The following is a 15302-nucleotide window of genomic DNA, read 5'->3' as shown; positions in this document are numbered from 1 at the left end:
GTTCCCACATTCTGCCGGGCCAAATACCATATTTTCCGCACTATAAGGCGCACCTAAAAGCCTTCAATTTTCTCAAAAGCCGACAGTGCGCCTTAGAATCTGGTGCGCCTTATCTATGGCTCAATATTGAGCCTTGAGTGCAACTCCATCTAATGGATGCATAACGTAACCCCGGCCTCTACTGTAGTGTCTATTCTATACGCCTTATAATGCGGTGCACCTTCTAATCTGCTCCACCTTATATATGAAAAAAAAAGTCTTAAAATAGGCCATTCATTGAAGGTGCACCTTATAATGCGGTGCGCCTTATAGTGCAGAAAATACGGTAGTATTATTTATCTTAGCTTAATCGTGGGCTCACTGTGGTGTTCTGAACCACTCTGCACCATCTGCACCTCTGTTGTTGACCAATACTAGCCTCGTGTGCATGAGTAGCATCTGTACCACTTGCACAATTTGACTGAAGAGACCCTGCAACATTTACCCACTCGACATTGTCCCAGACTATCGCACAACTAAGCACGTTAAAGAGTACACACTTGAGTCTTAACACCCTTTGCACAATGATCATTACACTGCACCGTTGCGCTCATTGGCATTCCGACTTCTCTAAATTCTAGAAGACTCTGCATCCTTTCCAAAAATGTGACTTAAAAATAATTTTAAAAAGTGGCAATTGACTGTCTGTCTGCTGTCGTACTAAACATGTACATCGTACTAGGGCGGCTCCAACTCTTCTTCTTTTCCTTTCGACTTGTCCCGTTAGGGGTCGCCACAGCGTGTCATCTTTTGCCATCTTAGCCTATCTTCCTCTCGAACCCCAACTGCCCTCATGTCTTCCCTCACCACATCCATAAACCTTCTCTTTGGTCTTCCTCTCGCTCTTTTGCCTGGCAGCTCCATCCTCAGCATCCTTCTACCAATATACTCACTCTCACCTCTGAACATGTCCAAACCATCTAAGTCTGCTCTCTCGAATCTTGTCTCCAAAACATCCAACATTGGCTGTCCCTCTAATGAGCTCATTTCTAATCCTATCCAACCTGGTCACTCCGAGCGAGAACCTCAACATCTTCATTTCTGCTACCTCCAGTTCTGCTTCCTGTTGTTTTTTCAGTGCCACCGACTCTTCTGTCACATAACACACCAGAAACCTTTCGCCAGCTGTTCCAACCTGCTTGGACCCGTTTCTTCACTTCCTTACTACACTCACCATTGCTCTGGATTGTTGACCCCAAGTATTTGAAGTCGTCCACCCTCGCTATCTCTTCTCCCTGTAGCCTCACTCTTCCCCCTCCACTTTTCTCATTCACGCACATATATTCTGTTTTACTTCGGCTAATCTTCATTCATCTCCTTTCCAGTGCATGTCTCCATCTTTCCAATTGTTCCTCTGCATGCTCCCTGCTTTCACTGCATATCAAAATATCATCTGCGAACATCATGGTCCAAGGGGATTCCAGTCTAACCTCATCTGTCAGCCTATCCATTACCACTGCAAACAGGAAGGGGCTCAGAGCTGATCCCTGATGCAGTCCCACCTCCACCTTAAATTCCTCTGTCACACCTAAGGCACACCTCACCATTGTTCTGCTACCATCATACATCTCCTGTACTATTTTAACATACTTCTCTTCATCAACTTCTCAAAGTATTCTTTCCATCTATTTCGCACACTACCGGCACCAGTCAACACATTTCCATCTCTATCCTTAATCACCCTTACCTGCTGCACATCCTTCCCATCTCTATCCTTCTGTCTGGCCAACCTGTACAGATCCTTTTCTCCTTCTTTCATGTCCAACCTGGTGTACATGTCTTCATATGCCTCTTGTTTATCCTTTGCCACCTCTACCTTTGCCCTACGTCGCATCTCGATGTACTCCTTTCGCCTCTCCTCAGTCCTCTCAGTATCCCACTTCTTCTTCGCTAATCTCTTTCCTTGTATGACTCCCTGTATTTTGGGGTTCCACCACCAAGTCTCCTTCTCCCCTTTCCTACCAGAAGACACACCAAGTACTCTCCTGCCTGTCTCTCTGATTACCTTGGCTGTCGTTGTCCAGTCTTCCGGGAGCTTCTGCTGTCCATCGAGAGCCTGTCTTACCTCTTTCCGAAAGGTCGCACAACATTCTTCCTTTCTCAGCTTCCACCATATGGTTCTCTGCTCTACCTTTGTCTCCTTAATCTTCCTACCCACCACCAGAGTCATCCAACACCACCATCCTATGCTGTCGAGTTACACTCTCCCCTACCACTACTTTACAGTCAGTAACCTCCTTCAGATTACATCGTCTGCACAAAATATAATCCACCTGTGTGCTTCTACCTCCGCTCTTGTAGGTCACTATATGTTCCTCCCTCTTCTGGAAATAAGTGTTCACTACAGCCAACTCCATCCTTTTTGCAAAGTCCACCACCATCTGTCCCTCAAAGTTCCTTTCCTGGATGCCGTACTTACCCATCACTTCTTCATCGCCCCTGTTTCCTTCACCAACATGTCCATTGAAATCACAACTCTCTCGCTGTCTGGGATGCTCAGAACTACTTCATCTAGTTCCTTCCAGATTTTCTCTTTCAACTCTAGGTCACATCCTCCCTGTGGGGCATAGCCGCTAACCACATTATACATAACACCCTCAATTTCAAATTTTAGTCTCATCACTCGATCTGATACTCTTTTCACCTCCTAGACATTCTTAGCCAGCTCTTCCTTTAAAATAACTCCTACTCTATTTCTCTTCCCATCTACTCCATGGTAGAATAATTTAAACCCTGCTCCTAAACTTCTAGCCTTACTACCTTTCCACCTGCTCTCTTGGATGCACAGAATATCAATCTTTCTCCCAATCATCTTGTCAACCAACTCCTGAGCTTTTCCTGTCATAGTCCCAACATTCAAAGTCCCTACACTCAGTTGTAGGCTCTGTGCATTCCTCTTTTTCTTCTGACGATGGATCCGGTTTCCTCCTCTTCTTTGTCTTTCGACCCACACTAGCTGAATTTTCACCGACGCCCTGCAGGTTAGCAGTGCCGGGGGCGGGCGTTCTTAACCCGGGCCACGACCGATCCGGTATGGGATTCTTTCGATGAACGCTCATATTTGTTTGGCACAGTTTTTACGCCGGATGCCCTTCCTGACGCAACCCTCTGCATTTATCTGGGCTTGGGACCGGCCTACAGATTGCACTGGTTTGTACCCCCATAGGGCTGCATTAGTAGGGCGGCTCCAACTACTGGAGGCAAATTCCTTGCGTGTTGTTTACGTACTTGGCCAATAAAGATGATTGTGAATCTCAGGTTTGGATCCTCTCCTCCGCAAAGTACATGGGTTCACTGTACTACATTAATCAGCAACTGAATATAACACGACATCACGTCTTCCCAGGAGAAAATGGCGACTCTGGACGCTCAAGTGAAGCAACTGGGCCTACAAGCTACTCACGAGTGCGACAGGATGGCGAAAGAAAGGGCAGCCGCTTTACAGCTATTACACAAGGTCCTAATAGAGCCGCACTAACTGCAACTGAGACCCACGTTGTACGATACCGCATTCACACTATAATGCCGTTACATTTAGGAGCGGGAGAGGTTATGCGCCCTGGAGAACAGATACCACACCATGACTGGTGGCAGAAACTTCCCAAAGTGCAACAGCAAAATGAAAGAGGTGAGGTGGAACACAAGAGTGTGTTGTTATGGAGGAAGAGCTACACACGCACACGCACACACACGCGCACACACATTCATATGCTTTAATGTTTGAACTCAATGACCTTTTTGAACAGGATTGTCTCCATATCAACGAACCTGACCTTGTTTATGAGGACGACCCCTCTCATAGCCCCTGTACCTCCTCTACCTTAAACATCCCTTCCCCTGAAATCTACCCTGTTAGACTACAGGAGGTAAAAGCAAACAACAACAAAAAGAACATAACACAAATTTACTTCCAGGCATCTTCATTTTACATAAATCCAGCCGGGTGTTTGCTTTCTGGTTGGTGGCATGTCTTATCGACCACACTGGCTGCGATATTAGATGTACCAGCATACAGAAATGAGATTCAATACAAGAGCGCTCAATTTAATGTGGAAAATTGACATTGTCACAATAATTCTTATAACAAAAAATCACGATATCTATTCCCATTGAAATTCATGGCAATGACATTCATTGTTGTAAAGTTTATTTTCAATGTTGAAAAATAGCACTCCATATTACTGTCTTTGCATTGTGGACAAAAACATACAGTAATGCCGTAACTATGAAATTCAAAATTTCATGCTGCTCTTAGTGTCAATTCTTCTACATGCGTAACACATACAGAGGATTTGAAATTAGGGTACTCAAGGGCCCGCGGTGTTATAATAGACTGTACAAATAATATCAATACAAAATGCTAAATCGAATGTGCAAATATCAAAGCTCTGGTGACGTGTGCAATATAGTCAAGATCAGAGAACGAAGGCAAATAGAACATACAGTGTATAAATTAGATGACAAAACCCTCTAATCGATGGAAATAAAAAGTTTTTGTCACATTGCATCATTGTATGGCCATCGTGCTGCTCTTTCTGATATGCCCACCAGGGAAAGTATAATGCAGACAGAGAGATTGAGTGGTCTCAGCAACTCTCACCGTGTAGATAGTGCTAATATTAGTTGTTCTTCACAGTAGATAAAGAATACATGACTTAAGTGTTGATATATTTTCTGTCTAAATGTGGTGCTGCACCATTTGTTTCAGTCAGTTGCTTAAATGATTAATGCTGTGCTAAATAGATTATATTTAGCTTCAGCATTAGACTAGCCGCCTAAAAGGCTAAGATACATGGCTCTTTTAAGTACACAAAGTGTAATTCTTTTTGCGTTATGTATTAAATTGAGAGTTAGCTTCAACTGGGAGGTGCGATGAACAGCTTGAAGCCTCTATTGTGAAGAAATGTTCAGTCTTCGCCCAAGTGCTACTTATTGTCAAGTGAGTTGAGTTTACTACCATCATACAGTGCTCGGATCTCAAATCTTCGTTCGCATCTCAAAGCAAAGGAATGAATGGCAGATTGTATGTCAAAAAACTAGACTTTTGGTTTACCTTTGTTCTACACTCATCTATGTGACATGCTATTTGCTGTATATTAAACACAGAATGTTTGACACAACTCTTGTATTGGATCTCACGGGATGATGTCGCCGTAGTTGTGGATAGCGGTTTATCTCTGCTTATGGTTGGCTGTCGATGCAGGAGTACCTCAGGATGTCTGATGTCTATAAGATGTATGGAAATGCTTGCGTGCACCCTCCCTCTTCTTCCCCTGCTGCTCTTGACTGCCTCCCGCTTGCTGTCGCTGAGGCCGTGCATTGTGAGGTAGACAGCCTACCTGATCTTTGCCCTTGGGCTACGTGTAATTAGTCCTCCTAATGGTAGCCTCCTCCTTTTCCCTACTTTCTGCTCTTCCCTTTTTGCTCTCCCCTCATGTGTCCGTGTGAAGGACTACATCACGGTCGGCCAGTTAAGCCACATTATTGGAGTGCAGAGACTTGCTCCCGCCTCTTCCTCATCTATTGCATTATTTCAACTTACCTCCTCTGACTCCAACTTCACGTGCCACCCTAGTGGCCCTTCCTCCCTTCTCTCTGCAAAGGTTTGTTGTCCTCCGCCAGGCGCGAACTTCTCAACGTTTCTCAGAAGCTACGGCCTAAATGAGTCACCCGTGTTTATGTTGGCACTCCTGCTGCTTTATGGGCTCTTTTCTCCTTTGGCTGTTCTGCTTTTCATCACTTCAGAGCCAGCCTGACCTGAGCAGGAATGCAATGCCTCCTATTAACCTCGAACGCTGGTATCAGGACATCATGGCTGCGGGAGAGCCTCGGTCCTGCCCGCCGCCGCTGCCTGTGAAATCTTTTTCTGCACGTAGACATGGGCAGGTAAACTCATGACGTGCACTCACCTCCTGCTTTTGGTGCTGTAATCAGTGGTTGTGGTATAATATGCCCCTAAGAGCAAGCTCAATGAAAAGGAACATGACCACAGCAACAAAGTCTGTTTTTTATATTAAGATAGTGTGTGGTCACAACTTCCATTTATTAGGTTCTTTTGATGTCCACTCAGAATAAGAAAAAGGAAATGAATCAATGAAAAACGTCACCTAACAGTGTTATTCATGTTTTAATCAAACAGGAATTGGTTTACAGTATCTTCGGGTGCATGGATTGTTCTGACGTTCTGTGAATGTGGTTACAAACCACACAGTCTTGTAAAAAAATTACGGGTCTGGGGTTTTTAATCATTTGAAACTGTTTCAAGCACTGGTTCTCAAACAGGGGCGTGTGGACTCCCAAGGGTTCACCATGTAATCTCTCCAGTCTTATAAACATTACAACCCCCCCCCCCACCCTCCCCAGAGGACAGATAATTCATTTTCATTGAATAACAACAACAAACAATCTAATATAAAATGTATTTGGAATCAAGTATAACATCTTTCTTAGTGTGCATCATTTGAAAGTGCTGCTTTTCTGAGATAAAGCACTTCATCCCTTCAGAGACAATGATCATAAGTTTAAAGTCAAGTATTTACGCTATAGTGTATTTCTGTGCCTCAGTGGTTCCCTCATAGTTTGAATAAAGAAGTGTTTTTTTAATCAGCTGCTGAAGTCCAAATCAGACGGTGAAGTTGGTCACACGGCATCGTGTCCTCCTGAAAGCAGTGTGACAACTGAGCTTCACTCCACACTTACGCGTGATAAAACCTCAAAGGTGAGTAGGTCAAGTGACGCAAGTCAAACAGGACCAGGTGTTTACATTGTGAATGCCTCTCGCCATCTCTTAGGGGTTACAGTTAATGCTGAGAGAGGTGCCAAACCTATTGGACCTGGACTCCAGGAAGCTGGGCAAAGGTACTTTGAGTACTCTTGAGCAAACGTATCAAACTCAACAACCTACCTCAAGGTCCCCCTTGTCATTTTCAGTGGACTGCGGAAGTTTGCCACAATTTTCAAAAGTAACCACAATTGCTGTATGATAATAACAAAATGTATGTAATATGATTGAGTTATTATTAGGGTTACAAGATAAATGATCAAACTCTCATGTCGTACACTTGTGGGAATAATTTGACTTCACCAGTAGATGGCACTATGCGTCTATGACAGCCGACTGCCCATTTTCCTCTTGGCAGATCCATCTCCCACACTACATCATTCCATCCTGCATCATCAGTGTCCTCCTGGCATCAACCAGGCCTACGACACTCTGAGCTTGGAGAGCTCAGACAGCCTGGAGACCAGCATCTCCACGAGCAACTCAGCATGCACCCCAGAAAGGTGAGAGACAGATTCCATGGCCGTGTCCCTCATCGCGCGCTGGTGACTTGTACTCTGTTTGCTTGTACTAAGTGTAAAGTTGGGATAGCGGTGTTCATTAGCTTTGGTCCTTAGGCTCCAATCTATTTTGTGTGAGCTGTTTTTTTTTTTTTTTTTTTTTTTTTTTTTCCTAGCGCTTCTGGGTTGGAGACTCAGAGGTTAGAGGAGATGGAGAAGATGCTGAAGGAGGCGCAGCAGGAGAAAGCCAGGATCATTGAGCACAGAGTAAGATTTCAAAATATACCCCTGTAAATCCTGCCGTGGGATAGCGTCACTCTTTTTGTGCTCAACGTGGAATACCTTATTAAACTAATTTATCATATTTGCTACCGTACAGCCCCGTTCATCCATTTATACATTTTGTTCTTGTTGTTGTTTTGTTTTTTGAGCTTTTCCACAATACCACAATTGGGTCACAGCTGAACTGGATCCTGCCCCAGCTAACTTTGGGCAAGAGGTGGCGTACACCCTGGACCTGTCCTCGACCCATCACAGTATGGCACATACAGAATAGATTAACAAGCATTCACCCTCACATTCACACCAATGGACAATTTACAGTCTGCAATGAACTTAACATGCATGTTGTTGGAATGCTGGAGGAAGCACTACAAAAAAGAAAACAACAACATGCAAACTCTTGAGAGGAAGGCAGGAGGCAGATGTCCTTCTTGTAAAGTAGTCATCAGTTGAAAGACTTAAAATCAAGCACTATTCAGAACCTCAATTGATTTTAGTTTACACAAGAACTTGCTAATGAAGTTTTCCCAACAGTCAAACAATTTCAATAAATTGGGAATGTCATGTTTCTGAGTAGCTTAAAGTAAAACTCCTTCCCATTGTATTGGGCCGCGTCAAGGTGGTGAAATGCCGTTGTAAGTTTGATTTTGCGTCTTTGAATTGTTTCTACATGTTGACACAGAGCACTTTCAGCCCTGAAAGAAGCAAAGGATTAGTTTACATCAGCAAAGCATCCTCTTTTGTACACAGACTTCAGGGATGTATTTGACAAATCCTGCGACTGGGACTTCAACTCTCATGTGGCCCCCATTCACTTTGTATTGCAATATTTCCCTAGCATTAACATATTCTCTGCGTTTCTCCTGTGTTTTCTGTTCTCCTCTCCCCACCGGCTTCTCAACGCTCCCAGGAGAGGGAGGCGCAGACTAGGCGGCACCTGCTGGAGGAGGAGCGGAAGAGGCGCGAGGAGGCCGAAAGGAGGCTCCTGGATGAGACGGCCCACAGGAGGAGGCTGGTAGAGGAGGAGGTGAAGATGAGGGAGAAACACTATTCCCAGGTCAGTGGTGGGAAGGAGAGATTGGACAATAACACGAAGGGGAAAGAACAAAGAAAGATGGCAGCGTTGAAAAAATAGACATCATAGATTAATACAGTATTTCCATTTAATGGTCTGGTTCTCTTTAATGACCAACAAGGGGGAAAAAAATTCTCTCAACAGCAACAGCAAATACATTCATCCCAAATATGAATAAATGAAAAAGGTGTACAAACGACATTATTCTAACTAATATCATTTGAATAATATTACTGAACAAAACGCGATGGGGCATGTTGACTTCTTACAACAATTAAATTAACAGGCACTTTATTAACATCTACAAGCCAATGAGAGCAATCCAAGATATGGAAAGAAATTCTGCGTTTACAAAGGGGAAAAAAAGCTCAGTTGTTATTGTCATCGTGATATTGATTTAAATGTTTATTGCTTTGGTTGTCGTTTATAATTCGCAACACACGAGACTTAATAATAGAACTACACTTTGTATTTTGTATGAAAATTAAAAAAAAAACCGTGCATAGATTTGCATGTATGTATGCTTCTCATTTCACTGCGACAAATATATTGTTGGAGGTATCATCAAATTTTGTTCTGTTTCAAAAATGTATTCTATAAACTGCATGAAGGACTCACCCTACAGTTCTAGCAAATTATTTACAATTAGGTTAATGCCTAGCTGATGAATATACAAATATCATCAAAGTTATCTGTCTTCAGAACATAATTTCTTGAAATAAACATTGTATGATAATGTAAATGTGGAGCTAGTTTTTTAAACACACTGCACCCAACGTTGAACATTAACGCTGATGCAAAAGCAAATACAATAAGGATAGTATTCTAGCTGGTTGTAAGAAAACACAAGCAAACCACCCAAGTCCCGATCGAAATGATAAAATACTCAAGTAATGTGTAGTTGCTTTACTTTTTTAAGAACACTTGAACCAATTTATAAAATTAATAGTTAAAAATTAAAAAGCTCATTGATCATTGCAAGCCTCTTATGATGCCACCGATGAGTAATAAATGTATAAGGTTATGAACTTTAGGATTTGGAGTCCTGTGACAAAAATATATCCCCGTTCAATGGTACACATTTCTAAGGCCCCGTCAGTCATAAATGCTGCGATTAGTGTCGTTTCTCCCCTTTCCCGCCGTCATGGTCCCCCCTGGCCTCCGGCGTCAAATATCCAATGTTTTGCTATGCAGGCCCGTCCGATGACGCGCTACCTGCCCAACCTGAAGGAGGAGTTTGACTTGCGGGCCCACGTGGAGTCGTCGGGCCACAGCATCGACACGTGCCCCTTCGTCATCCTCACCGAGAAGATGTGCAAGGGGCATCTGGTCAAGATGGGCGGCAAAATCAAATCATGGAAGAAACGCTGGTTCGTTTTCGACCGCCTTAAGAGGAACTTCTGCTATTACGTGGGTAAGTGTGGCGACACTGCAGGACTACATATGGGATTACGTTCAGTGTTTTCTAATCTTCATTGAGCTAAGGCACATTTTTTTTTTTACACTTTAAAAATCTCATACCACCAAAACAAAAATTCCAGAAGCTGTATACAGTATTCCCTCATAATATGGCAGTTGGGGATTCAGGGCATTCCACATGTTTTTTTCCTATTCATATTATGATACTTTGCAGTATGCCAGGATTTTTTTTAATGTATTCTGTAAATTTTCATTAAAACCTACTACTTCATAGATTTCAGCCATGGCGTACCTACGATAAACGATGGATTACAACATGATGATAATAATAAATGATTATCCTATTGTACACAATGAAAACATGTGGATACACAAGTTCAGTGTACCTTTTAGCATCTAGTGGGACATTGTTCTGCCTGTCACTATTTGTATACCTGTATATGTGACTGGCTTCCATACATAGCTGAACAAAGATGCACTGTTTGTCGTAAATAAAAAAAAATTTCTGGACCATGAAGTGAAATGGCATGGTTTCAACTAAAAAGTGTAGAGAAGAAGTGCATTCTTTTCTTCTGAATAACTCCAATAGCTCCATCAGGAGCCCAGACGAAATTACAGAAAAGGTTTCAGATTAAAAGGGTCAATGTTGGAATCCGATCTTCATTCTAAACTTTGAACTTTCTGTTCAAAACTTTGGTCCTTCACCAATGTGATGCATCCAATAGAGCCAACAGCAACACAGAGGCTGTTCCGAAGCTCGTTATGTTTTCTCCTATGTCAACCAGCGTCTGGAAGCAGACACTAATTAAATCTCCACTCAGCGGACTTTTCTCGCATTTGTGATTCCAAATGGATCCCATCGAATTATCATCCGGATTTGGCATGAGAGCAAAGTGATCGGAACAACTCATCTGCGTGCTTGGACGCGTTGCTCTACAAGGCCAAAAAGAAAGTGCGCGTGTATTGAAATCATTGGCGGCCATGTTCTTGCGTGCCTGAGCTTACTTGTCTAGCCCTTTCACCCAGCTCACTCCTGACGAAGACGATGGTGATGATGATGGTGATGAAATAAGATGCAATGGTTTCCTGAGAAGTGTTTTTCTTGGGTGAAGGCTAGCTCCTGGCTTGTTCGTGACTGATAATATGAAACTTGCGTTTGAAAAACATTTATCTCATTACTAAGCACTTTTGGCTCACGGAAAAAAAGCAAAGCGGGAAAAAAAAAAAACGGCCGTTAACATCATTTCAAAAGGTTGCCTTTAATTGTCGTTGGATGTTTGTCTCTTCTTCATGCATGCTTTTTTTTTTTTTTTTTTTTTTTTGCTTATTTGAACAGTAGTGTAATCTCAAAACACTTTTTGTTGACAAAAAAAACATCTGGGAGCCTCAGATGCTTCATCCTTGGAGCATCTTTGGGTTTGACAACGACATTGTTTGAATGAGGGAAAACAAGTCAGATTAATGGGATGTATTGGTCTTCAGGCTAGGCTTGAAATAAACTTGTAATTAACTTTCACCCTGGCTCAGCATAGATTGTATCTTCTAAAAAAAAAAAACAACTTACCCATCAACCTCTCTTTTTATGTCTCATGTTTATCCTCCCACAATATTTAACTATTATCTTTTACGTTAAGGAGCGTATTCATGTGTATAATAAGAGCACTTAACATTTGTTGTTGAGTCGAAACATCATCTTTAAAAAAAAAATGTTCATGATCTTGATTTTCTCTTCCTTCCCAGACAAACATGAGACCAAGCTGAAAGGACTCATTTACTTCCAGGCCATTGAAGAGGTTTACTACGATCACCTGCGTATTGCTACCAAGGTAACAAAACAATAGTGGGTTTGATTTCCAAATTTAATTAGTGATGACAACATCAATCCACAAATGGATCTGTAGTTCATTAGACCACTTCACAAGGCACAAGCCATTGCAAAAAAAAAAGGTTTACATTTTCTTTATGGTAATCTGTATGAGGATCTATTAATACTGCATGTTAATTACTTTAATTGAATTAAATATCTCTTGGAACCGGAAGCAGCCGGGAAGCATTGGCCTCACAGTTCTGAGATCTCTGGTTCAATCCCGGACCCGCCTGTGTGGAGTTTGCATGTTCTCCCCGTGCCTGCGTGGGTTTTCTCCAGGCACTCCGGTTTCCTCCCACATCCCAAAAAACGTGCAACATTAATTGGACACTCTAAATTCCTAAGTGTGATTGTGAGTGCAGCTGTTTGTCTCCATGTGCCCTGCGATTGGCTGGCAACCAGTTTAGGGTGTGCCCCGTCTTCTGCCCGTTGACAGCTGGAATAGGCTCCAGCACTCCCCGTGACCCTTGTGAGGACAAGCGGGTAAGACAATGGATGGCTGAATCTCCTGGAACCTAATAAATGACCAATATTATTACTTTTGGTTAAGATTAGGCTGGTTTGAGTTCCTTTTGCTCCTTCTCAATTCAAATTACTTGAACTTGTGCTGATTTAAAAAATAAAAATCAAAACAAAAATGTAAATGTGTCACTTTAGGTCAGGATTTGCCGGACCTCATCCACCTCTTAATACCACCAAGATCACATTGCAATCAACCATCAGCATTACAATGTTAAGAAAAAAAATGCAACAACATGCAACTGTGCCACAGCATATTTAGAATCAATATTTTTATGACGGTTGGCATGATGGTTCAGCTGGTAAAGCGTTGGCCTCACAGTTCTGAGGTCCCGGGTTCAATCCCGGATCCGCCTGTGTGGATTTGCATGTTCTCCCGGTGCCTGCGTGGGCACTCCAGTTTATTCCCACATCCCAAAAACATGCAACATTAATAGGACACTCTAAATTGCCCCTAGGTGTGATTGTGAGTGCGGCTGTTTGTCTCTATATGCCCTGCGATTGGCTGGCAACAAGTTCAGGGTGTACGACAACTCATACCTCATGACACGTGGGATAGGGTCCAGCACTCCTTGCGACCCTTGTGAGGATAAGCAGATGAGAAAATGAATGGATGGATATTTTTATGACAATGTGACATTAGCAACAAACTGAACTATATCACTGTGTGAAAGATCACGACAGACGCATTTTGCTAGTTGAACTTGGCTCGCTGTGCCCGACCAATCAGAGGACAGAGAGCGCTTCTGTTATTGTTGCCCTTGGGCCAATTGGAAACCTGCTCCCATTGGTTCCGTCAGCCAGCATTAATGATTCGTAATCGCTACGGGCTGAAATGTGATTGGATGAAAAAGATCTAACACGAGCCTACACGCACTGGAAGCAGTGCAGCCAAGCGGGCCGAACATCGGGACTATCCAAATAAAGTTACATGGAAGTAGTATTTGAGCTGAGGTTGTAAATGTAGGTCAGCGCTTCTGGTAGTGTTGATGCCAGCAGAGGAGACCTGAGTACCCACCAGTGGAAAAATATTCCAGGGGCCCCTAACATAATGATTCCATAAGGTTTGATATTTTCCTGTTGTCAAACGTCTCATAGAGAAAACATGCAGCAGGTGCATGCTGCTTTTTTTTTTTTTTAAGACGAAGAATGAAAGAATCTCCCTCTCTCCATTAAATCCTTCAGAGCCCCAACCCGTCTCTGACCTTCTGTGTGAAGACTCACGACCGCCTTTACTACATGGTGGCGCCTTCCCCGGAGGCCATGCGCATCTGGATGGATGTCATAGTAACAGGCGCCGAGGGCTACACGCAATTCATGAGCTGAGGAGACCTTGTGGAAGGATGACAGAGGGCGCCGAGCCTGAAAGCAAGATGGAAGGTGAAATGGATGTCACGGAGGACGCCGGCTATGTGAAGACCTGATGAACCGCTGAGGGCTTTGAGTCCCGACTGAAGTGCTCCAAAAGAATTCAGGAGGGGGTTTCAGCATCCACGAGGGAGGGCTTTCACTCCATCCATCACATTTTGGATAATTACAACATTGTTTTATACACAAAAAAAGGAAAAAAAAAAACACTTCAACAACGCCAATCTTTTGATTGCAGTGTTTTCTTTTTTAAATAAATCTTTTCTATACCCACTTGTGTTACGTTTAACCAATTTTTAACACTACCAAGTAAAAGAAAGTCAGTAAATATTTTTTTTGTCATGTTGCTTATTCATTTTGAAACTTCCTGCCAAATGTGTTGCTTGCTTAATCGTTTTATCCCAGCTATATGACATCGCCCAGAAAATAAATTATCACACGTCTGCATTCTACACAAATATGTGAAAAAAATTATCCAGATTACATTTTAAAGTCTTATAATTGTAAATCCACATATTTCAAAAAAATAAATAAAAATGATGGTGCTTCTCTTTTGTCTGATAAATGGGGTTTTGTTGCAAGCAAAAGTCTCAATTAGTGTTGCACAATAGTCTAGAAACTGGTTGTTGATTATCACATTACTAATAATAACTTCAAGTAATCTGTTGAGCGGCATGTTTTCTCATTTGAATAAACACACACACAGCGTAAATTATTAACATAGTATTTGCATCAAAACAACGAGGTTATTTAATGAGTTACTAGTTTGCTCCATCTGCAGTTGTCTACATTGACCTTGTGAATCCAATTGAAGTGTAAGCTTCACTAATAACTCACTGATAATACTTCAAGAATGCTGAAAAACAAAAGAAACTTCAATTAACCTAACACATGATTCAATAGCAAGTAATTTGAATGAAATATCAATACAAAATGTCTTTTCCATCCTTTCTTTCAGCAAATAGAAGGAAAAAAAGAGCATGCCACTATTCCCAGGTGTAGTTCTTTTTTTTTTTTTTGGGGGGGGGGTGTTCTAGTGCAAATCTCTGAAAGTTGTATATCATATGTGGTCTGTAATGAACTCATAGCAGTGCAATATCTGAAGAGACGCGAGAGCCGGAAATCACACAGACACACATCTGACAGGTGCGAATTAAATTGTGCACACGGAATGTTACGTTTTCCGAGTTTGCACTGAAATCGGTTGCTGAGGATTTATTCATTTACCTTGAATGAGCACCAAACCAGGGTAATGACCATTAAAAAAAAAAAAAAATCTATATTTCTATATACTACTATATATTTCCGATTTCTTTCATATGTACCCATAAGTGAGTGACTTTCTGACCAGCGTGTATTTATCGGTGTCCCTGCAGCCCAGTTCGGCATCACTTGACTTTCCTTTGACCTTGGGAGAGGTTTGGCACATCTTTGAGCCTCATGCCGCAGCCG

At 42.3% G+C, this 15302-nt stretch overlaps 1 protein-coding gene across 9 annotated transcripts in view; it reads left to right on the top strand.

The window, feature by feature from the left end:
• The window catches only part of phldb1a (pleckstrin homology-like domain, family B, member 1a), a 39997-nt gene extending 25608 nt beyond the window's left edge, over positions 1 to 14389 (top strand). For 6 of the 9 annotated variants that reach the window (XM_061804471.1, XM_061804469.1, XM_061804470.1 and 3 more), the window contains 14 exons: positions 3386 to 3496; positions 3578 to 3667; positions 3786 to 3905; positions 5243 to 5365; positions 5490 to 5642; positions 5785 to 5925; positions 6647 to 6757; positions 6831 to 6897; positions 7179 to 7323; positions 7497 to 7587; positions 8513 to 8659; positions 9872 to 10091; positions 11837 to 11922; positions 13668 to 14389. In XM_061804471.1, the coding sequence (XP_061660455.1) occupies positions 3386 to 3496; positions 3578 to 3667; positions 3786 to 3905; positions 5243 to 5365; positions 5490 to 5642; positions 5785 to 5925; positions 6647 to 6757; positions 6831 to 6897; positions 7179 to 7323; positions 7497 to 7587; positions 8513 to 8659; positions 9872 to 10091; positions 11837 to 11922; positions 13668 to 13808 (1746 nt within the window). In that variant the 3' untranslated portion in view covers positions 13809 to 14389. The remainder of the gene's footprint in view (positions 1 to 3385; positions 3497 to 3577; positions 3668 to 3785; positions 3906 to 5242; positions 5366 to 5489; positions 5643 to 5784; positions 5926 to 6646; positions 6758 to 6830; positions 6898 to 7178; positions 7324 to 7496; positions 7588 to 8512; positions 8660 to 9871; positions 10092 to 11836; positions 11923 to 13667) is intronic. The other 3 variants (XM_061804473.1, XM_061804474.1, XM_061804476.1) reach the window with 3 other exon arrangements.
• Positions 14390 to 15302: the final 913 nt, after the last annotated feature.

The sequence above is a fragment of the Syngnathoides biaculeatus genome, chromosome 18 (assembly GCF_019802595.1).
Source record: "Syngnathoides biaculeatus isolate LvHL_M chromosome 18, ASM1980259v1, whole genome shotgun sequence".
Taxonomy (NCBI): Eukaryota; Metazoa; Chordata; class Actinopteri; order Syngnathiformes; family Syngnathidae; genus Syngnathoides; species Syngnathoides biaculeatus.
Note: the sequence above shows the minus strand (reverse complement) of the source record. Positions and strands in the feature narration are given on the sequence as shown.